General features: G+C 47.8%; 1 protein-coding gene across 2 annotated transcripts in view; it reads left to right on the top strand.

Annotated features, from left to right (window-relative positions):
• The window catches only part of WHRN (whirlin), a 103,949-nt gene that overhangs the window by 24,828 nt on the left and 55,125 nt on the right, over positions 1–23,996 (top strand). For both annotated transcript variants that reach the window (XM_030536032.1, XM_030536031.1), the window contains exons 2-3: positions 2,630–2,845; positions 20,702–20,827. In XM_030536032.1, the coding sequence (XP_030391892.1) occupies positions 2,630–2,845; positions 20,702–20,827 (342 nt within the window). The remainder of the gene's footprint in view (positions 1–2,629; positions 2,846–20,701; positions 20,828–23,996) is intronic.

Below are 23,996 nucleotides of genomic sequence, written 5' to 3'. Positions count from 1 at the left end.
GGTGTGCTGGATCCAGGGCTTGGGGATCTGCTTGCAGGGAGAGTGGCGGAACTGCCCCACCAGAACAGTGCGGGGGTCTAGCTAACCCCATTTCCTGGATCTGAGAGCAGCCAATACCAGCACCTCTTGGCAAGTCCCCCCACACACCCTAGGCATGGTGCTGTAGTTCAGTTCAACAGGAGACCTGGCCCCCAGAGCTGGCTGGAAGAACCAGGAGGAGGGTGGGGGCTAGCATTCCAGTCACAGAAACATTCTCCAGGGGGAAGTGATCTATTTTTTTTCTACCCCTACAATATGCCCTCTGTACCTGGAGAGTGTGTGAGTGGGGCAGCCTGGGCTCCCTTCTCTTCTGGTCTAACTCCCTTAACACCTGGCGGTGGGGACCTGGAGCCGGGCTGGGCAGGGAAGGGGCAGCCAGGTAGATCTGTGTCATTTTGGGCTGGTGAAAGGGCTGTCTCCCCAAGGGAGAGGCTGAGTCTGCTGCCAGATATACATACAACAGCAGCGGGAGCTGGGCAGGCAGCTGCTCTGAGTGGCCGGGGCTGGGGAGTGGTGATACCTTGCAGCCACAGTTGCCCTGACTGGTCCACTTCCTCAGTTTGCTGTGCATCTCTGGGGCCAAAGTGAATGCCTGCCCCACCAGTTGCCCCAGCCCTGCTGCTGCCACAGCCACTGCCCAAGCCCCTTCTCCACCCGGGGTTCTTGGCACACACTCCCTGCCCCCCATTCAAGGTGAGCATCTGCTGTCTCTGCCCCACAGGCATATGTATATTAAACTGGCAAAGCAGCCTCTGGCCGCTTGCAAATGCTAAGCTGCCTCGATATTACGTAGGATGACTAGATGTCCTGATTTTATAGGGATAGTCCTGGTATTTGGGGCTTTTGTCTTATATAGGCGCCTCCAACTCGCTCTGTCCTGATTTTTCACACTTGCTGTCTGGTCACCCTAATGTTACTGAGCCCTGTGAGCAGCAGGTCGAGCTCCCCTAATGTTAATTACGTGAAATTTAACTACAGAACAGCTATCCCCCCTTTGCAGTACTAGCCAGAGGGGCAAACGGGCCCCGCTGGATCTCCTGGTCCCCTCAGGGTGGGGTGGAGGTTTTTTAACTATTTGTGATTGAGAGGTGTATGGTAAGAAACAGCATTCAAGACTGAGATTCTCTTTCATGGGCCTGCTCCAAAGCTCAGTGAAGTCAAAGGGAACTTTCCAATTGTCTTCAATGGCCTGGGTAGAGGCACGGCAGGTTTCCACAAACACCAGTCCCTGTCAATGATGTAGCCCTGGCCTGCTTTTTCCTAAGGAGGAGAAATGACTCCGTCTCCAGACCTGGGTCAGTCCTAGGCTGCTACTGAGCAGCAGAGATCCCCTGTCCTGGACAACTGCAGGAGTCTTGCTGTTGGGATGTGGTGAGGATGGAGTGGGGAATCTGGGGTGAGCAGGCCTGGGGAATTGTCAGACCCATGATCCCTCTCTCCTGGGAGCCTGGCTCTGTCAAAGACCAGAACCAACTGCTTCAGAGGAAGGTGCAAGAAAAGAAAACCCCTAGTGCATAAGTATGGAATAACCTGCCTATCAGAGAAACTGCTTCCTAACCTTGTGGTGTAGGGGTTGGATTATGCTCGGGGACACGGAGATGTATATATCTTCTAAAGCATTTGCACCCTGCCTAATAAAAAGACCAGGAGTACTTGTGGCACCTTAGAGACTAACATTTATTTGAGCATAAGCTTTCGTGGGCTACAGCCCACTTCTTCGGATGCATGGAATGGAACATATATTGAGGAGATATATATACACATACAGAGAGCATGAAAAGGTGGGAGTTGTATATTGGCCTCTCAGAGTTGGTAAAAGACAACTCCCACCTTTTCATGCTCTCTGTATGTGTATATATATCTCCTCAATATATGTTCCATTCCATGCATCCGAAGAAGTGGGTTGTAGCCCACGAAAGCTTATGCTCAAATAAAAGTTAGTCTCTAAGGTGCCACAAGTACTCCTGTTCTTTTTGCAGATACAGACTAACACTGCTGCTACTCTGAACCCTGCCTAATGTAACTCTGGGTAACAGTGTGGCTGCTCTGCAAATATGGCAAGAGCATACAGTAGATCTGGATCCAGATATTGCGGAGGAAGGATGGTCCAGTGGTTAGGGCACTTGCCTGCAACTCAGGAGACCCCTCTGGTACCCACAGTTATATTATACAGCATTCTGCCCATGTGAGATCATTCTCAATCCTCTGGTTCTTTGCATAAGAATTAAGGTTGTTAATTTCAGTGTCCTATCCTCATTCCAACGTTTCCCTTTGACCCTGCTTCAGTTTCAAGTTATGTGCACATCTTTGCTGCTTGTCCTATCGGGACAATGTGGGCTGTTAAACACCTGTTGTGATCTACCCCAGAAGTGGCTGCATTTCAGCAGAGGGTTCAGAGATCCCGAGTCCTGTAAAAGTTTCATGGATTTGTGAGGCTTGCTCCATCCATATTTGTAAAGTGCTTGGAGATCACCAAATGAACGGTTCCATAGCAAAGCAAAGCTTTGGCATTATCGAAATTCCATTTGGATTAATTTATTTCCCTTGTGCTCTGTAATTAATTCCTTTTTTCTCCTGGACTGTCTCACAGGCTCTGAAAGGCTCCAAGAAGCTGAACCTGTCGGTGCATTCAGTTGGGCGGATCCCTGGGGGCTATGTCACCAACCACATTTACACTTGGGTGGATCCCCAGGGGCGGAGTGCGTCCCCACCCATGGGCCTGCCCCAGCACCAGAGCAGCTCCCTGCGGAAGGACAGCGAGAAGAGGAGTCACCTGCAGCTTCTGCAAGAGGGGGATGAGAAAAAGGTGAGCAAGAGGGAGAAATTCAAGCCCTGGGACCTCATCTCCTCTTGCCATAGAAGTTCAAGCCACCCCCACTCTGTCATTCCATCTTCCATCAGTTCTTACCAGAACAAGGGCTGGCCCTCTGCTTCTCTAGGTCCTGTGCCATTGCCCTGCACCGTGCATAGTGCAGAATGCTTCCAAAGTGTTTTGCATTCACTTTGCAGTGATGCAAATGACTACAGAAGTGAGCAGGGCAGTGGAGAAGAAGACCTCCAAATCTCTGATCCATTCCCCAAATTCACAGCTTTGTTCCCTTGACTCTCCATGCGATGCCCAGAAAACACTTCTCTGATTTTTTTTTGTCTAGATTTTTAGCTTTAACTTCTCGGTCCCTGTAATGGCAGAATCATGCAGAACTGAATGGGAATGAAGCCAGTGAGGCCCTGATAAAATATAACTGAGTTCAATAGAACTGAATAGAAAATGAGGCCCTTCTTATAGGCTTTTAGAATCAAAGGTTGTTTTGAACATCAAAGAGCCAACACCTTTCCTGAACTGAGACGGAAACAAGGCTCTTTCAGATGCAAATAGGACTATCAGTGGCACTTGCAGCTGGGAAGCCGGTGATCAGACCAGAACCTGTTTCTGTGATGTTTCCCAGGCTGACCATTAACTTTGATGTCAATAACAAATCTGATTAATATGAGAAAATCCACAGGGGCCTCTCTGGTGGTGTTTTGGGGCCTGGTTCTTCTGGTGGTTGTATAGCAAAAGGACTTATTGCTGCTTTCCCTCCATCTCAGATCAGTCTTGTTTTCTTTCACCATTTAATTTTGGACCAAATGCTGAAACCATGGTGGGGTGGGGGGGCTTCAGTGGGAGTCTTGCCTGCATAAAGGCTGGAAAAAGCCTGAGTTAGAACATCAGGATTTATCTTTCCAAATACAGTGCCTCTCATCTGCATTTCTTCTCTGTCGGGGGATCTGGGTTTAGGACTCTGTGGAGAGAGGCAGGGTTATTTGGCTGACTCACATGACAGCCAGATATGGGGAGGCTCATTAGCGCCTATCTAGGGTCATGGCTCTTAGAGGGGCTTGGAGATAAACATAGAAGGTTTAGGAATAAGCCAAGCAAAGGCTTGTAACTTATACTTAACCATAATTCCCAAGAAGGGGTGAATTTTGGGCACAACTTCTTATGCATGCATGTGAGTTGAGAGAGCAGGGGAGAAGGGGAAATATTTATTCCAAATGTCCTTTCCTCTCTCATACCTTCATATTTTTCCTCTTTCTCTCTCTTAATCCTCTTTCTTCTTCTTCTTCTTCTTCTCATCCTTTTTGCTCCTCCACTTCTCTTCCTCTTATCCATCTCCCAGACAGTCCTCAAAATGGAAAGCATAGGAGTCAGGACTTGGTGGGGGAAAAGTGTATTGACCCAGCTTGGCTTTGCCTTAATTTTCTCTCTTGACACCAGAAAAAACAATGTATTTAGTGGCTGAGATTTGAAATAATGCTTTGTGCTTCCATAGCTCCTTACAGAGAAAGGTCTCAAAGCGCTTTACAAGCCAGAAACCTCACAGCTCCCCGCTGCAGTAGGTATTCAATCCACTTTGCCAATGGGGAAACAGAGGCACAGTGAGATGGAGTGGCTTGCTCAAGGACTCGCAGCAGGACAGCAACTGGTCCAACTACTGTTGACTTTAATGGCAGTTGGAGCAGGCCCCTAGCAAAGCTTGGAACAGAGACAGGCATGCTGGGTCCCAGTCTTCTGGCCTAATCACTGAACAGCACTCCCTCTTGAAATGAGAAATGTTGTAAAGGAATCCACTGTTGGATGCATTTGTGCAGAACTGCCTGGTCTCAGAGGAGTCAGATATTTCCTCTCCATCCTTCTAATTCTCTGGAGACATGTAAGCCATGTCCCCTTCTAGAGCAGTGGTCTCCAAAGTGGGGTGCGCACACCCCAGGGGATGCACAAGAGGATCCTTCGGGGTGTGCAGCAGGAGGAGTGCCGCCAGAGCAGCGCCACTTCGGCAGTTTGGGCGGGAGTCCAAGTGGCTTTTTTTTTTGCTTGGGGTGGCAAAAATGGCAGAGCCGGCCCTGTGGCGCAGCAGGGGGGACGTGCTCAATGTTTGTATTGATAGGGGTGCACGATCAAAAAAGTTTGAAGACCACTGCTCTAGAGAGTTAGGCCAACTATGGATGGATGAACGTGCTGTAGCCCGGGCTAAGAAGTAGCTGTCTTAGCTCAGGCAGTAGAGGCTTGTGCATTAAGATCCAGAGGTCCCAGCTTTGATCCCCATTAGCACCATCCCACCCAGGGGCATCGGTGTTACCCATGGAAGAAAGCTGGTGAAGCATTGCTATTTTCAGTTTGCTGGGACTGTGGTACTCGGACACGACAATGATATTGAGGGACATACGTGGCTGGACAGACACAAATGAATATCTTTCTATTAGACAGAACTGCCTATCCGTCTACTGTATCTATCAATGTCAGTGCATGGGGGACCCATTCACTCTGTGACCCGTGGAAGCAGCTTTTGGGTTGCTCCACTAATGCAATGTCTACATTGCAAATAAAACCCACGGAGCTTTGTCTCCTAGCCTGGGTCAACTGTCTGGGGCTGTAAAAAGAGCAGTGCAGATGTTCCAGAGCCTGGGCTGCAGCTGGAGTGAGAACCCAGTGAGTGGGGGAAGGTCTCAGCAACCAGGCCCCAGCCCAAAGGGGAACGTCTGCAGGGCTATTTTCAGTCCCGCAAGCCTGAGGCAATTGAACCAGGCTCTGAAACTCGGTGCAGCTTGGGCCTGAACGTGCCTCTAACCACTCAGGCTGAGGCTTCTACTCAATGTCTTTAACAATTCCCAGCTCCCTGACTGCTCACCCAAGAGGCTATTAGCATGGCCTGATGTGAGGAGAGGCAACTGTGAGCTAACAGCTCCCCTGGTGGTTGAGTAGAAAAATCTGTGAAGGGACGAGATGTTTTGCTTCCCTGGTGAAATATTCAGGCTGGCCCCAGGGGAGAAGGGAACCATTATTTTCATATAAGGGGAAGGGAAGGGGAGGGGGAGGGATAGCTCAGTGGTTTGAGCATTGGCCTGCTAAACCCAGGCCAATCCTTGAGGGGGGAACTTGGGCAAAAATCCATCTGGGGATTGGTCCTGCTTTGAGCAGGGGGTTGGACTAGATGATCTCCTCAGGTCACTTCCAACCTTGATATTCTATTTAAAAAAACAAACCAGCCATTATGGAGGGAGATTGGTTCAGTCAGGTCCCTCCTCCCCAGTTTGTCACCTTCCTGTGGATCCAGAGGGGGTGGCAGGGGCTCTTTGAAGCTGGAGCCTGGAAGTGTTTCTCATGCATGTCACTCTCCTCTTGCCTTTCATTTCCCTTTTCTTCTTTTTGTACGAACGCAAAATGCTCAGAAGGCCAGAGCCCTCCATGCCTGCTGTCTCTGAGCCTGACCCGCAGCTGTGCAAGGCTACAGGCTAAAAGTGCCAAAGGAAGGGGGTGGGTTCCTGTTGGCTGGGGCTCCTTTCCCCCCAAAGCTCTCCCAATTTTCAGCACCTGCCTCACAAGCCAACCCTTAAATGCTCTTTAGCAGCAATATGCAGAGTATGGTACGTCTGTTACTCTGTCCTCTGAGTGATGCAGAAAAATCTGCTCCTGAAGCCTCACCAGTATGTGGAGCGGAAGAAAGCCATAGGCCACTGCACACTTTATTTTATTCAGTGCTGCCCGGCAGGCTGATTACCGAGAGGTGCCTCGCTCTGCTGGCTAATGACTGAAGACGGCATTATAAGGATCAATAGCCATGGCTAGGAGTGAAGAGGCGTGCTACCTTACAAGAGAATGTGGGGAGGCTGTTCTGGAGATATTTGTCCAACGGTGCACTTAAGGGGTGAATTATCCAAGTCGTTTTGCCCTGGTCTAGCATGCACCACAGAGCACTCAAAACATGCCCCAGACCACAGGACCTGATCCCAAAAGGTACTAAGCACCCATAACACCCATCAATTTCAACAGGAGACACTGGATTTCAGCCACTTCCTTCAGGATCAGACCCTAATCCAGCCTGTGCCTCTGTTTTGCATATTGCCATTATGAATGCAGATATCCTGCTTAGAAAGGTCATGGAAATGCACCATGTCCCTGGATAGCTCAGCACTGCCAGGCAGGAGTGACAGAAGCCCAGGGTGCTGTCTGATGTCTCACCAGCTTTAAAGTCCTTGGAAAGGGTTGGTGATCTCCCCCCAGCTTCCATTTCTAATTAGCCTGGATGTCTGGGAATAAATACTCAGATATCTTGAATGAGTGGCATTTGAAAGAGAAGAACAGTTCAGAGATCTGAATTCAGCCCTGGAGCTGTGGACAGATGCGATGCAAAACAGAAGGTTAACTGGAGAGGGAGAGGGTGTAGCTCAATATAGCAGTGATGCTCCTGTAGCTTTCTATTGTTGCAAGGTTAAACTCGAGATCCAAGCAGGCATCGCACATCTGTTAGGGTAGAAATGTTCCCAGCCAGCTTTCTTCCCTGGCACTGCTGTTCTGTGTGCCTGGCAGGAAGGTGTCTGTAGCATTGTTTAACAAGCTCATTTACTGTAGGTGAGAGCATTCATTACAAGGCTTGAAATGGAAACGGCTGCTATTGGGGGGAGGGGAGAGCAGTGTAACCAATCCGGGGAGAGGCAGGAGTGTGAGAGGGGGTGATGGAGTCAAAGGTATGGAGAAGGATGGTTTTGTGGGTGCGTGTGCCCACATTTGTGCAAATTATGTTGCAGTCAGACAGGCAAGAAACTGAACTTTAGCTGAGCTGTGTGAGAAGTTGAACATCTGCCTTCAACTTCCCCAAAAGAAAATATAAGTGATGGTTCTGGACAAAAAAACAAAAGGAAGAAAGACCAAGTGGACGCATTTATGAAGGATGCAGTGGGCAGGTTGCCAGTACATACCTGACAGCAGGAATATTACGAGGGTCTGTTTAATGATGAGAACGCTTCATATGCTACACTGCCATTGTGTGAACCAGCAATCCTGGCTATTCATGACCGCTAGGAGGCAGAGGTCAAGGCTGCATTGCTGAAGATGGCACTTGGAAAAGCAGCAAGTCCAGACAAAGTCACAACAGAAACTATCAAAGCCTTGAAAGAATTTGGTATATGCTGGCTCATGTGAATCCCATGCATAGTCTGAGAAGAGAAGAAAATCCCAAGAGAATGGAGGAAGTCCATACTGGTACCAACAGACATACAAAAAGGTGGTATATACAACCGTTCAAGGTATCGAGGAATTAAGTTGCTGTCCTACTACATGAAACAGAGAATCATAGTTGCGTTGCCAAACAGCAGAGCCCATTTTAGGAAGGAGTAGTTTGGCTTTAGGAAAGGAAAAGGGACACTAGATGGTACATTCATTGCTAGATAGTTGATGGCAAACTGGAGGAGAAAACTGAGCACAGTTGCTTTTTCCTGAATGCAACAAAAGCCTTAGACAAAGTACATCAGTGACTGCTAGTGCCTCTGCTATGATTCTGTGGGGCCCTGGAGGACCTTGTCCAGATAGTGATTGATTTGTAGGGTGGTTCCATGGCAAAGGTGCCGATGCCCTTCGGTGTAACAGAGGGTTTTGTGGTGAAGGTTGGTCTCCACCAGGGATCAGCACTTAGTCCATTACTATTCAGAATTGTGATGGACTTCATAAGTAAGCAAATACAAACAGAAAATGGTATGACGTTAATCTATGCAGACAATATTGCGCTGACCACGGATAGCGAGGGAGAATCGGTCCAGGCAATTGATATCTGGAACAGGGAACTAAAAACGAAGGCCTCAAAAGGGGTAAAGAAAAGACTGAAGTCATATGTGTGACTTGTGCAAAACCAAGACAGATGAATATCAGCATTGAAGGCTGGCACCTAAATCAGGTCTCTTTGTTTCAGTACCTTTGGGCTGGTTAGCAGCAAATGGAGATGTTATCAGAGAAGTGCAAGCAAGGCTGCTGAGTGTGGGGGAAGTCTGGGTCAAGATAAGTTGAGTGATTTATTATAAGCAGATGCCCAGACTTCTTAAGGGGCACTGGACAAAACCATGACAAGACCAGCGCTTCTATACAGATCAAAAGACTTGAGTGACCAAAGAAGCACTTGAGAAGACCTGAAGTCATTGAAATGAGACGTTGGAGGACAGTGAGAGGGGTGACTTCGCTGGACTATACATGGTATAATGTCATCAGGACTGAGATCAAGGTGTGCAGGAGAGAGAAGCTGCAAGAGAGGAAGTTGAGGTGGCCTGGGGCACGTATGAAGGATGGAAGAAGGACATCCTGTTAAGGAAGCAATTGAGACTAGAGTTTGTGGACAAAGAACAAGAAAGCGGTGGATAGATGGAACGATGGAGTGGATATGCAAAGAATGCTGGACTGGGAAGCCTGGAAAAGAATGGGCTAGAGACCTGACCTCAGTTAGCTGGGGAAAAGGGGAAGAAGCTGTAAGCCTTGATATGCCCCATAGGCCAGATCTTCTAAAGAGCTCAACCTATCAGGTGCACGTGGGGTGCGGAACTCTGCTGAAGATCCGGACCCAGGTCCTTCTGGCAATGGCCTCTTTGGCAAGGGCTGCTTTGGCTGCACTCAGTCATGGTTTTCTCAGGGCTGTTTTGTCCCTTTTGCTGGTACAGGGATCTGGATTCCTGTTTTCTAACTCCCAGATCATACGCATCAGCTTGAGCAGATGGCTAAACTTTCCCAGCAAGGACTTGCCTTAGCAGAAGTCACCCTGACCACGTGCTTTCAGCATCTCACGTGGCAAGAAATCGTGGACCTAGCAGTTTAAACAAAGCTCTACCCCAGTGGTCAAGCTGTCCTGCAGTGGCTCAAGAGCATGAGTACCAACCTCAGAGCAGACTGTGAGAAGCAGGGCACAAACTCCAGACTGGTTGAGAGTTCTGTTCTTAGATTTCATCAACTAAGTATTCAGTGTGAACTTCTTAGGCGCTATAAGATGGAGTCAGACCATCTCCTTGGGTACTCCAATCTCTCTTGTCACTGTGGGAAGCTTGCCTTTGTGATAGCTGGACCCCTAACACAAAAAATCAGAATACTATTCAAGTTACTCCCAGTCCAAAAGACCAGTCACTTACCCCAAATGAATTGCACCGCAGATCTCACACCAACCACAGTGTTTGTAGTTTATTATAGGAGTGGCTGGCTATCTAAAGATTTTATTAACTAGGAAATCAGTTATTTATAAGGTTAAAGCAGGTAAACACACACAAAGATGAGTTAGTCATAAGTTTCAAAAGGTAATAGAAGTTTCTATAATAAGCAAGCTCTGCACAGGGGATCTTTTGTTATGCTTAGTCATCCTTGCCCCTTCAGAGTCCTAGCAGCATGAAAGATACAGTTCCGTCCTGTTCGGGCTTTTTATTACTTCGTGCTTCTGCTTTGAGCTGCAAATTCAGCTGTTGGGTGGTGGAGGGGGTTTGGGTTTCCAATGAGAAATCAAAAGTTTGAGAGGAAAGCAGGTATTTTCCACAAAAAATCATTCCCCTCATTTTTTTTTCAAGCCCCAATAATCATGTCCAAAACACGAATGCTTACAATAATGTCATTACTAGAGGCAATCAAGTGTGCAGAATTTTAGATCAATTTTTTAATTGTTTTTCAGTTCTTTCTTTCACCTGTTTTTCTCAATCTGAATTTTGCCCGTCCAAATGTAAGGGGCATTTGATTAGATACAAAGTGGATGGGCCCGATCCTCTGCTCCCGCATGCTGGTGTAAATCAGTAATAACCTTGGTAAAGTCAGTAGAGTAATTCTGGTATAAATGAGAGGAGATTGGGACTTTGTTTCTTTTTAAAATTTATTTTTATTGTATTCTAGCAGTAATGTCATCAAGATAACATCAGCGATATGAAACTTTTAAAAATTGGAACATGGTCACATGTAGAATTGATCTAGTATAGAATAAGTCCTGCCTGCAAATGCTTTTCTAGAAGATATTGAATCCATCTCCAGGTAACTGCATAAACCAAACAACAAAAATCTCACCAGTATTGACTTAAGACTAATTCCTTATTGGAGATGTTGTGATGGCGTTTTCATTGTCTCTGTCCTTGCCGGGGAGAAGAGGAAAGTTGCAGTGTTAACTAGGGATTTGATCCTGCAAACGCCTAGGGATTGTCTAAACATACAGTGCTGCAGCATGTCTGGTGAAGATGCCCTATAGCAGGGTGGGCAAACTACGACCCACGGGCCGAATCAAGCCAGCCTGCAAGCTCCTGCTGGAGAGTGGAGTCTGGGGCTCGGCCCCACTCCTGCGCTCCAGGTGGGGTTCCGGATCGGGGGCTGCACCACGCAGCTCCTAGAAGCAGCCACATGGCTCTGCTCCGAAGGTCAGGGGCCGCTTCACCTGTAGGAGCCGGAGAAGGGACGTGCCACTGCTTCCGGAAGCCGCTTGAGAGAAGCGCCACTCAGAGCCTGCACTCCTGAGCCTTTTCCCTATGCTTCAGCCGTGATTTCCCCTCCCACTCTCCAAATCCCTCAATCTCAGCCCAGAGCAGCCTCCTGCACCCCAAACCTCTCAACCTCAGCCCCACCCCAGAGCCTGTACCCCCTCCTGCACCCCAGCCCCAATTTTGTGAACATTCATGGCCTGCCATGCGATTTCTATTCTCCTATAGGGCCCTCAGGCCACAAAGTTTGCCCGCTCCTGCCCTATGCTGATTGGAGAGAGCTCTCCCAATGACATAATAAACCCCCCTCCATGAGAGGCAGTAGCCATGTCGGCAGGAGAAGCTCCCCTGGCCTCATGGCGCAGTCCGCACTGGTGCTTTTGCCGATGTAGCACATGTCGCTTGGGGGTGGCTTATTCACACCCCTGGGTGACGCATTGTCCCACCATAAGCTGTCGTGTAGACCTAGCCTTAGACATACTTAATTTTACACATGGGAGTGGCCCCCCTGAACTCAACTGGGGCTTCTCATGCAGGTAACGTTAAGGACATGTGAGGAGCTTACATCTGTATATACTGTTGCAACGATGATAGTACAATTCAAAATGATTCTGTGTCCCTGTAATATCGAGCCATAATGTAGTTTGTCACTCAGAGCCATAGCCCCCGGAGCTGGGGGCCCACCTCGGTAAAGGCCAGACCATTTTGCTGGGCCAAATGTTGCAACCTTATGCGCCTGGTCACAACGCCACTTTCCCAGATTTGGAGGGGGTAGTGTTGGGGCTTATCAGCTTGGGGTGTTCAGTCTGCTAATGGCAGGGGGCACCGGAAAGGGGAAGAGGAGGGTCGGGCAGAGGTAAATCTATGCCCCCCATGCTAAATGGCAGCTGCGTAGGCCCTGAAATTATAGTTAGCAGCAGAGCTGGCTAAAAAAGGGTGGGGGCAGAGGGGAGGATATAGCATAAATTTCATCAAAATATTTCCTTCCTATGTCAAAATTTAGTGAAAATATTAATAAATCTTTGTCCAGGTCTATTTAGCTTATTGGGAGTGTTTTGTTTTGATAGTGTACAGAGTTTAAACTTCTCTGATGGTTACTGATAAAAACACATCTGCACACACATTTCCACCCTAACAATAACACAACACTGATGCCTCCTTTTGTCCCAACTAAGAAGAAGAAATTAATAATCTTAAAACCTACCTCAACAAGCGTTTGGCCCTCCAAATGGGAAACGTGCCAGAGACTCCATGAATTCCACTCATTAGGGCCTCTGTTATTTCTGTTCATTTTACATGGAAGACACTTAGATATCTGGGTGGCTATTATAAAACTGAAAATAAATCAAACCAGTTCTACCCAACTGCCCCAAACCATGTGAGTGGAACTAAAATGAAAGCTGATGCAAATAATTCAGGGACAGATTTTGTTCCCTGCCTGCTGTATGCCTTTCCAGCAATGCACAGGGGCGGACAGTGTGTTGCAAAGTGGCCCTGGCTAGCTGCAATTCAGAGGATGTGCTGTGGGTGGGAGTGAGACAGGGGAGTGTCTGTAGCACACATGACTATGGAGACTTTTTTAGTACTTCACCCTCCAGGGCAGGCCCAGGAAGGCTACTGTAAATTAGAGCACCCTTGGGGCTGCTCTAATTTATGCAGGGGTGTTTTGGCCCCTGAAGCCGTGCAGAATCTGAAGAAAGCAGAAGGAGTGGAACAATTTGTACAGTGGAGGTACTGAGCACCAATGAAGCAAACTGTAAACCCTGTATATGATAAAACACTTAAAGCCAATGGGTGCAGCAGCACTCCCAGTTCAAGAACCTATGAAAGGCAGGTGATTGACAGCCACCTGCCCCATCCCAGATTAGGCCTTCTGTGAAGAACCTCAACCTTTTCTGCTCCTTAAGGGGTCTGATCCAGCTCCCATATAATTCAGTGGCAAAAGTCCCATTTATTTCAATGATGAAAGATCAGGCCCTAAGAACTGAGAGGTTCCTGCATAAAATCTACACCTTTTCTGGCAAAACTCCTGACTTTTCTCAAAGCCAGTAGCTTTTATCCCTGTATTTCATTCTTCATTTAGTACAATAAGCACGAAAGTGTAATAAGCCTGTTTCCAATGTTTGGGTCCTGGAGCATTTTCTAGGCCCTCCTCCTTTCTGCCTGGCTACTGATCCCAAATCAGAGAAGAAATATTTCTCCTCCTCTATAAACTTGATTCCTTTTCTTTTCTTGGCTACAGCATGGATCCGCCTTTTGTCAAGAAGTCAGGCACTCTAAATGTGATTATTTTCTTTTGTCCCCCACTGCCAGTTGATGCTCTCCTTGGCAGCCTGCAGTTTAATATAAATTGGGTTGTCTTCAGCATTTATCTGAGAGCCTTCAATATTAGTTGATTAAGAAATGCAATTAAGTCCTCGCCATCCCAGCCTTCTGTGACTGCCAGTGGCTGTGTATATTTTTAAGCCGCGCTTGGGGTTTTTACAAAGTAGTTCAGGCTCATGATGTAGGGGGGAAGGTTTTGTATGCTTTAATTGCCAGTGTCCTGAGTTTAGTTATTTTCACTGATTGATCCTTAAGGCACCAACTCAGCAAGGTACTTCAGCAGGTGCTGAACTTCAAACACATGAAACGTGCAGTTAATTACATTAACCTTTCTTTGACCTTGTCTTCTCTAAATACTTACCAGCATGTATATTAAAAACAACCCTCCCCCCAAAAAAACAAAAATCCAGCACCCTATCAAAATGGCAGCAGGTATTCCAGGCACCCAAGGTTTTCTATGAATGTGTAACTAGCTGGGAGGTACCCACCAGTCTCAGACCATGGGGATTTGTCACCTCCTATAGTTGTTTGCCGGTATTGTTAGAGGCTATTCTTTTTCCCGCACCGTTGTTTCATTCTGGGCTGCATTGTTATAGCTCTTTGTTCTAACTCTGGATCTTCTGGGAAAGGAGCAGGGGGTGTGATCTTAGTGCATGTTTAAAACACATTAAAAAAAATAACTGCACCAAAACAAAAACCTCCACTGGATGCACTTCTCCCCCAGGGGAGAGGATGGGCAAATAAGCACGTAGCAGATGTTAGTCTTGTTGCTTAATGGACTGTTGGAAAGCATTCAGATTCTGTGTGATGAGCGCGATATAAGAACAGTATAGAATTGACTCGTCTGTAACAAGGCTGAGTTAGTTTTATTTTTTGTTTTCCCCACTCTGTGACTCTTCCAAAGTTGGAGGAGATTTGAAATGTTAGTGAGGGGAAAAGAAGAAAGAAGAAAGAGAGGAAGAATGTGTGTGGGAAGGGAAGCCTAAATATAATTCAGTTTATTGCAATCACTGGCCAAAAAATAAATAAATGGGAAAGAAGGAAAAGAATGGGGGGAAAAATCAGATATTTTTCAGTTCTAGAAAACAGCACCCAACAAAATTCAATTCAAAACAAACAAAACAGAAAAAAAATTCCCATCAAAAATCAGTTTTATTGGTCCCAAACAGCATTTTTTTCCACCAAGCCAAAATCCCATTTTTGATCAGAAAAAAAATTTGGTTGAAAAATGTTGTCCGGCTTTCCTGTCTAACATGTAGGGCAGCAGGCCTGCAACAAGTCTTTCATGACTATGTAATCCTAGAATTGATTTCAGGGCCTTGTGCCCCTAAAAGCAATGAAGGGGTTAAAACCCAATGAATTTAAACATTTTGGAGGCATGGATAAGAAGCGGCCCTAGCTGGCTAGTTTCTTGTATAAGACTGTCCGGCCTTCACAGCTGTAGCCATTCCATGGAACACAGACAGCATGAATGAATTGGCTGCAGTGGCTAGGGAGCTTTCCTCTCATTCTTTCCCATCTACCCTGAGCAGGCTAATGATGTCCATATTACAGTGTGAAGTCAGCTTAGCAGCCCTCTCCCCTCTCTTTCTACAAGCCAGCAGTGATAAAAGGGAACAACAGGTGAGGAAGTACGAGGCTGGGGTGGATATGGAGCAGTCTCTGCAGAGTCTATTAATATGCACCGTGGCATTATCTGATTGGCTGCTGGCAGTCCTATAAAAACTTGAATGGGTGACAATGGGACGTTAGTAGGCCTGCAAAGCATCTGTAAAATCAGGTTATAAAAATTAGAACTGCCTTTGGATCCAGCTTATAAAATGCAATTAATAGTCTTCAGTTGGAATGTTGCCCTGCTGCCAAGATACCAATTGACAGTTCACTGTGATGCTGGCAGACCAGGTGCCAGCTTGGCTCCTGTGCCTCGCTGAACACTGACTAATACAGAGCTGGAAACATCTGGCTCACCTGTGTGTTAGCATTGTTAAAACAGCTGTTAGGTTATGAGTGTGTTTAGTGTTTGGACTTCATGAAATGCTTGTGGGTTGCTGCCTGCATTAATCTCACTTATAGATCTGCATCCCACATCATAAAGCAAGATTTAAATATTTTCTTTGTAACTATAAACATGTTTGCTATGAAACTGGAAACTCACACAGGCAGGGGAGAAGCATCACCAAATGTGAAATACTAGTTTACCAGAGGAGGTGTCATCTCCTGCTCAACAAAAGAAGGCCTATAGACACCAGACAAACCATTGTGGAACATCTGTGGACAACATATTTTCTTGATTGTTTTCCTCACACCCATGAAGAAGGCACGTGCACAAATGCTTGTCCCATCACAGCTTCAACTCTGGGGGAAGGGAATAAAAATCCCAGAAGGCACTGGACTGCTGTGCTGCTTGGAATTTGGAGAGGGCAATATTTCTAAGCATAAGCAAGGGATCACAAGCTGCTTAGCCTGAGTTAGCCCTACAGGACATGTAGAACTTACACATTACAGCAGTTTCTATTAAGTTCCAAAAAGTAAGACTAATTTGTGTGCATATGTTTACCTGCTTTAACCATGTAAATAAATCTATTTATTTTTCTTAATAAATCCTTAGAGAGTTTAATATAGGATTGGCTGCAAGCATTGTCTTTGGTGAGAGATCTGAGGTACAATTGGCCTGGGTTATTGTGACTGCTCCTTTGGGACCGGTAGTAACCTGAATATTATTGTGATTTTTGGTGTAAGGGACCATCTATCACAAAGCCAGCTTGCCTGAGTGACCAGATAGACTGGCATACCCAAGGTGCCTGTCAGTGACTCCATGTGAAAGCTGTTATAATGCTTGGGGAGTTCACACCTGGCACTTGGTGGTTGAAATGTAATTCTAGAACACACAACTAGTTTGGGGTTTGTGCCCTGGTTGGTCACACTCTGCCTTGAACCCATGTTTGTGAGCCACTCCAGACAGCTTGATGGTTGGCATGTGGGTTGTTTTTTTTTCTCCTAAGTCCCCTCTGGAGCTGAACTGGCTTCACTGGGTGATGGTGTGATCTGTAATGAGCCACCAGGGGCGATGCAGAAGACAGAGTGAAGGCCAGTGTATGGGCTTCCCACTTCTTCCGTGACTCCTACAAGAAACTGGCTGAGTCCTCCTCTTATATCCTTGGGCTGGGATTTTCAAAGAGCCTGTGGGAGTTGGGTACTCAAACACTATGGTGATGAGCATGTATAAGAACATGGATAGAATGGAATCATTTGAATGCCTAACTCCCTTAGGAATTTTAGAAAATCCCAGCCTTCGTTGATTTCTCTTAGGAGTGAGCTAAGCTGAGTTCAAAACCCCTGTCTTGGATTGTTTGCTCTCAAGGGAAGGAACGGTGTCTGGAAAGCATCCAGCGCTCTGCAGGCACTGTTGCTACCTAAACAATGACAAGAATTCCACTTTGCTCTCCCTTTCTCTGGCCTTGTCTACCTTGCAGATGTTTTGCCAGCATAGCTAGACCAGCAGAGCCCCCAGTGCAGACCCCGCACATACCATTGGAAGGAGTTTTTCTGCTCACATAGTGACTGTACTTCCCAGAATGGCATACGCTATGCTGACTGACGCACTTTTTTGTCACTGTAGCTGCATTTACACGGGGGAGAGGGTTGCCTGCATAACCATGTCGGGTAGGGAGTGTGGTTTTCTCACACCCCGACTGACACATCTATGTCAACAAACCTTTGTAGCGGAGACCTGACCTCCTGTCTTCTACTAAACCCAATCTTCCTGCCGCACTTAGGGCTTGTCTACATGGGAACGAAACACTCAGGAAACTAAACTGATTTAAGGCCACTTTCATTCTGAATGAGGGTATCCATATAAGGGCTTGATGTGGCTTTACTAAGCCATTTTAAATTCACAGCTTTAGTTCATTTGGATTAGCTTTCCTGATTGTCCCCATTCAGACAAACTTTTAGAGCAGAATGTTCAGGGCAGGGGCAGCTCCAGGCACCAGCAAGCCAAGCGCGTGCCTGGGGTGGCAAGCCACGGGGGGCGCTCTGCCAGTTGCCGCGAGGGCGGCAGGCAGGTTGCCTTCGGCGGCTTGCCTGCAGAGGGTCCACTGGTCCTGCGGCTTCGGCAGACCTTCCACAGGCTGCCACCAAATCCGCAGGACCAGGGACCTCCCACAGGCAAGCCGCCAAAGGCAGCCTGCCTGCCCTGCTTGGGGCGGCAAAATACCTAGAACCGCCCCTGGTTCAGGGAAAGTATTAAGGGTGTCTATCTGGGAGGCTCTGGGAAAACAGAATATAACTGTAAACTCTGTAAAAGCAGCTTCACAGTCTAGAGTCTGCCTCCGTCGGAGCGAAAAATGTCAGCCCTATGTTTGCCTGATAATGGTGCTGCCAGATGTCTGTGGAAAGTAATTAACACCTGTCTGTTGCAGTATGTGTGCCAGCTGTCCCTGAGCAGGGTGGAGTCTGTGTTTGTATTATTCATTAGTGATAACAACAACACACACGTGCAGGGGGATCCTGAAGCCCTTGCGCAAACACAGAGTTAACTCCCGTGTGATGTCTCACTCAGGTGCACGCAGTAGATACGGGGACCAGGCCAGGACCCAGAAGGCACACAGCACTTGTGAGTCAGATTTTAAAAACACACACCAGCTACCCGTTGACACTTTTGACAGTCTGGCTCTAACTGTGGGTACTGAGCCTTTGGAAAATCTGGCCCTATAAAAATGCCTGACAGACTTGAAATACAGTGAGCTGGCTCAAGCTGGGCACCCAAAATTGCCTGGGGAGGGAGGTCTGTGGGAGAGCTTAGAATAGACCCCCAGCCCCCATCACGCCGTCCTGTGATTTAGAAATGAGCAGTGCTTGCACCCTTTGAAATCAATGGGAGCTTTGCCTAAGTGAGGATCGGGGAGCTGATTTTCTTCTCCTACCCCAATCCCTTTTCCTTAGTAAAATAATTGCAATTGCCCTCACGGTTCCAGGAGCAGCAGCACATTGCTGCTGTTAGGACCAGTGGCTCCCCCTGGACTTCTGAGCATGCTCTGTAATTCCCTTCCGTAATATGCAGGACAGACATTTGTATGGGAGAAAGGAAGAGATTACTTACTGCATAATTCATCTCTGCCTCGCTCTGCTTTGAGGCCACAGCCTTTGCTTTGCAGATCAGTACCTGTTTCACTAACAGTGGCACGAGATGTTGCGGGGACCTCTGATCCAAAGGCCTTCCCCACCTTTCTGAGGACCTCTTTTCATCCTGCTGTTCCTTTATTGTGTCATTCTGGAAGAAGAGGTCACCTGGAGCCTCTTTGTAGCTACTGCTCTGGTCTGACTCCTAGGCTATGTGCTGGCATAAAGAGGAGAGAGAACTCTCAGTCAAGTTCATAACCCATATAAGAGTGTGTAACTCATTTGTAATCTCATGTTTACATAAGAACATGGGCAGTGGGACAGATCCTCTGCTGTTGTGAATTGGCCCAGTTCCATCAAAGTGGAGCTACACAGATTTCTGCCAGCCAAGACTCCGGCTCAGAAAGCATCTCTAGAACAAGCAAATGTGAGAGCAAGGACGCTTGGGTTCTCTTCCCAGTTTTATTCCTGACTCTATGTGTGACCATGGACAAGTTACACTATTTCTGTGTGTCTCAGCTTCCCCCTTTATACACTGGGGGTAACAATAATCATTGCTTACCCCGTGAGGTGGGAGGGAGGGGTTAATTAGTAAGTGTCAAGTGCTGGGAGAGCTTTGAAGGTGAGGTGATATACGGCTGTATGTTGAGTGTGGTTATTCTCCATCATGTATTAGTTAGGAGGCTGTTGGAGCAGGGAAACAAAGGCTGTTTGACCCACCCTGCCAGCCTTGTGTATGTCTCAAGGATTTGTGTTTTGGTAGCACCATTGGAGGAGGTTTTCCCTTGCCCTAAGGCATTGCGCAAACACATAGTTAGAGACAGGCCTCGCTCCAAAGCAACAGAAAAGTCAGAATCGCTCTCCTTGCTTTACAAGTGGGGAACTGAAGCACCGAGAGATGGAATGACTTGCCCAGGGTTTGCGTAGCAAAGCTGGGAATTGAACCCACATCTGTATTCTAGTCAAGGGCCTCAATCCTGAGGCCATCTACATCTCTAGGTTTCTGCTTTTTTTGTTTACTTGATTCCCTGTCTCCTCGCCCCAGAACACATGCAGACATCTCTTGATCTCTTCCCTGCCCTTTCCTTGGGTCACTTCATGGAGGTAGCTCCTAAGAGGTGGTGTTACCCTTTGGATGCAGCACTTCTGCATTTCTTTCCCTATTTACTCCTAAACCCTCTCCCCCCATGTTTACATCATGGTCCCTAAGTTCTGAACTCTTTCCCAGTGTATGGGAGCAGGTATCCATGTAAATTCTGCTTTTGCCCATTTTGAAAATCTACTCTGAGGTCCCCAGAGAGCCTGCCTCTGCCTTTCTGCATACCTTGAGTCCCAGGCCATGCAGATTGGGCTGACACTCATCCCATCCAGAGCTCCTGGCAAGTCCAGGGCTTTTAGATTCTTCAGGGCTAGCTTTTGCTCTGATCTCCTCTATACCCTCACCGGGGCAAATCGTATCCTGCCTGTGGCACAGCAAAAGGATGTGCCAGAGGTGTCTGAGTAGCAGAGAGGCAGCCCTGTTTCAGGTACTCTTCCAACAGTTTCTCACTCCATTTGCACATCTTCCTACTCTGCTTCTGTGGGTTGCGTTAGGATGGATGGTCATAGCCTGTGGCAGAGGAGGGACAGCCGGTGCTCAGATTGCGCCCACAGCACCCCAGAACCATTCGGGGGCTGCCGGGGAGATGGCTAGAGGCAGCTGGGGAGGCGTTCACCCCTCTCTTCTCATAGCAAAGGGGCTGATTCATACCCTGTACGAGGAGCACATTTTCAGTTCATAAGCAGCTAGATTCTCCGATTCTAGGTATACGCTGTCCTCTAAACACAATCTCCCTCGAGCCATGATGTAGTGCCTAGGTGGCCAGTGGTTGGACACCATGTTGTCTGAGACGTGGGGTAGGGGCAGTGCCTCTTCCCTGCACCTGTAAAGTACTGGGCATGTTTGCAGGGCTCCGTAAATACCAGCTCTCCCTCTCCACAGGTGAACCTGGTGCTGAACGAAGGGAAGTCCTTGGGCCTCATGATTCGAGGAGGAGCAGAATATGCTCTGGGCATTTACATCACCGGGGTGGATAAGGGCTCGGAAGCGGAAAGCACTGGCCTGAAGGTGAGCCGCGAGCGCGGAAGTGGGGGGTAGGTTTGGGGCTTACCTGGGAGCTGGGAATGCATTTAGAAAGCAGGCTCTCAAGTCGATGTGAGTCTCTGTGCTCGTGCTGCTGACACAGTAACCCAGCCGCTGCACTGGGCCTCTAGGAGTCCACCTAAGCAATCCCTCTAGCGCTGGGTATTGCTCCTGCTGAACGGATGGTTACCGGATGATTTTTTACGCTGGGCTGTTAAAAACAGTCTGCAAGAGCTGCCACAGCAGGGGAGGGATGGGGGCAGGGGCACTGTACACAATGGACGCAGCCCCTCCGGAGCAGGCGGCACCTGCCGTTCTGCACTAGTGCACTCCCCGTGCTACCTTGTTTCTCATCCGAATGGAAGTCTGTTCACCAGGAGCTAGGCTGGGGTCTGGAGGGAAAAACAAGTGTCACTCTCCCGTCTCCCCGTGCTACAAGAGAAGAGGCTTTTTTCTATTAAAGTGACTGGGCTTGGTGCCCCCGGCCCCCCAGTGCATCTTTCTCATTCCAACCTGATCAGAGAAACCTGTCATTGCTAGCCACTTGGAGCTGCAGTCTTGAATTCCTTCCTCTCAGTACTTCCTTGGGAGTCTGCATTAGCTACAGTGATGCCGGGGGGAGGGGGACTGCACTCACAGTAGCAGCAGCTGGCACGACACTATGTCTGTGTTGGTTTCCTTCCACTTGGGTGACATTCGCAAGAGTGATCTCCATTAACGATCGGCACCGTAAGTGGCAAACACAGGGCTGAGCCTTTGCACGGCTGCAGGCAGCCTAAATTGATGCGACTTGCCTCTGCTTCTGGCCACTTCCGCATCGCCATATTCAGTTCCTACTGTTAGGACCAACTAGGCTGACTAGATAGCAAGGGTCAAAAATCGGGATGAGGGTGGGGGGTATTAGGCACCTATGTGAGAAAAAGACCCAAAAATCGTGACTGTCCCTGTAAAATCGGAACATCTGGTCACCCTGGGACCAATGCCTGCTTTGCGGTTGTCTTGGAGATACAAGGACTGAGAGGATCAGCTACAGCACCTCCCGTGGCATTCTCTCTGCAGCTGGGTTGCCCTCATGCCCAGGGTTTGGTGCACGGTCACTGCTGAGGTAGCATAAGGCAAAGCCCTTTTTCTGCTTGGTTCAAGGGACTCCCTGAGCCCAGTCCTTAGCCAGGAGAGAGGTCTCGGCCAGGGAAATGCAGGAGCTCAGCGGGTGGCTCAGGCTTTGATGGCAGATGTGATAGATAATGATTTAATATCAAACAGGAAAATTGTAAAGGAGTTGTTAAGAGACACATTGGACTCTGGAATAGTCCGTAGCTCCTCTGATTGGGAACTTGTTTCAGAAGCAGGTTTTACAGGTTGTAATTTCTCGCTGTGCTGCTCAAAACAACCCAGTTCTGTTTGGCCTTTCTCAAAATGGCCCATCTCCTCAGGGTCACAACTTTATGCTCTTCATTTCCATTTTGGTGCTATTCAGCAGCGACTGAGGGTAAGGTGTTGTGGGGGGTTCCCTTGGAAATGAATTAATAGGGCTGTGCTTATTGCTTCAGTGTAGGACTGATGGATAACAAACTCCTTGTGGTCAGCTGTTTATGTTCCCTCAAGACATTGACAAAGGCCTGAATCAGGGATTGAGGTGTAATCCACCTTGATCCCACTGCCCTTGTGATGGGCTGGCAAATTACTCCCACTACCCCACTGCTAAACTTTCTGCAGCAGAGCACTCATCCCACATCCTCCCGGCACTGCCCTTCTGATACTACTGCAGCGTTTGCTAAATTACCTGAGAGTGGAAGCTGGAGAGAAAGGATGGGCCAAGGGTTAGGGGGGCTGATTTGGGTGATCCAGGTTCAATTCCTGCTCTGCCACAGACTTCCTGTGTGACCTTGGGCAAGTCATTCAATTTGTTGATGCCTCAGTTTCCTTTCTGTACACTGGGGATGATCACACTGCCCTGCCACAGAGGGTATTGTGCAGATAAACTCATTAAAGATTGTGAGGTGCTCTGATAATGCCATGCTGGGGGCCAGGTAGGTACCGTACATAGACTGTGAGCTAATCTTCCTTCAGTCTTTCTACTCCCAGCTGTCCCTACAAACCTCCAGCACTGAACCATCCCCATTCTATTCAGTTCTTATACCACCCTTGCCACATGGCCTCTGGGATTGTGGGCTTCTCCCTTTGGAATCACTCTGCCTACATGACAGATCTTTTAAAACAGCCGTTCTTTGAGATAACAGCACAACCCTAGCCCTGCGGAGACATTGACACTTCCCCTAGTTCATGTACATGAGGTGCAGAAGGAACGGTGCTCCATGGCAGCTGAAATCTCAGGGCAGCAACTTTACCCCATTCGTATTTACCGTGGCACAGCAGCTGCATTTTTTTCCCCAAAGTAAAAAGAAAACAGACGTGCCACCTTCGGACATAACGCAAGTCACTGGGTTGAGGTGAGATCAAACCTATGTGTTCCCAGCACCGACCTGTCAGGCTCCCGCTTGTAAACACTGCAAGATTAATGGCAGGAGAGGGAGGGGAACTGGTTTCCATTCCCTGAGATTATTTTCATAATCGATGCCTCCATGTTCCACCAAGCTCCCCCAACCACCCCCCGTCACCACCCAGAGAAAATTGCTGCTTTCCTAGCTCAGCCAGGAGGCCAGAGCAGCTAATGGAACATCTGGGCCAAGGGATACGTATAGGAAAAAATAATAGTTGCTATACCAAGAATACAGCCTTCTATTATCACCCTCTCTGATTATTTCCATTTATAATACACAGCATTCTCTCTCTACCTATCATTTCATCTCCCAGGCAGTAGGGGGAAGGAAATAATTGGAGAAGCTTCTATAAAAATGCACCATCTAATTCTGTGTTATTTTCTTCCACATTGACCAGGTGAGGATTAAGAGGTGGCAGCATTTTCTGTGCAAGGCTTCATGCCGCGAGCATTGTTTTTACATCTCTGCTTATTGATTCTTTATGCCTTGCGGCTCGCTGTGCTGTTTTCCTGTAACTGGTTTGTGCGTGCCAGGAGCCTGACGCTTTGCTGAATACCAGGTTCTGCATGCTTGTGTATAGTTCCTTCTCCCTGATTTGCGTACACTGCAAGCTGTAAATTTGGGAATATTTGGTGGAGGGAGGAACAGAAAGG

Source organism: Gopherus evgoodei, chromosome 16, assembly GCF_007399415.2.
Source record: "Gopherus evgoodei ecotype Sinaloan lineage chromosome 16, rGopEvg1_v1.p, whole genome shotgun sequence".
NCBI classification, from domain to species: domain Eukaryota; kingdom Metazoa; phylum Chordata; order Testudines; family Testudinidae; genus Gopherus; species Gopherus evgoodei.
Note: the sequence above shows the minus strand (reverse complement) of the source record. Positions and strands in the feature narration are given on the sequence as shown.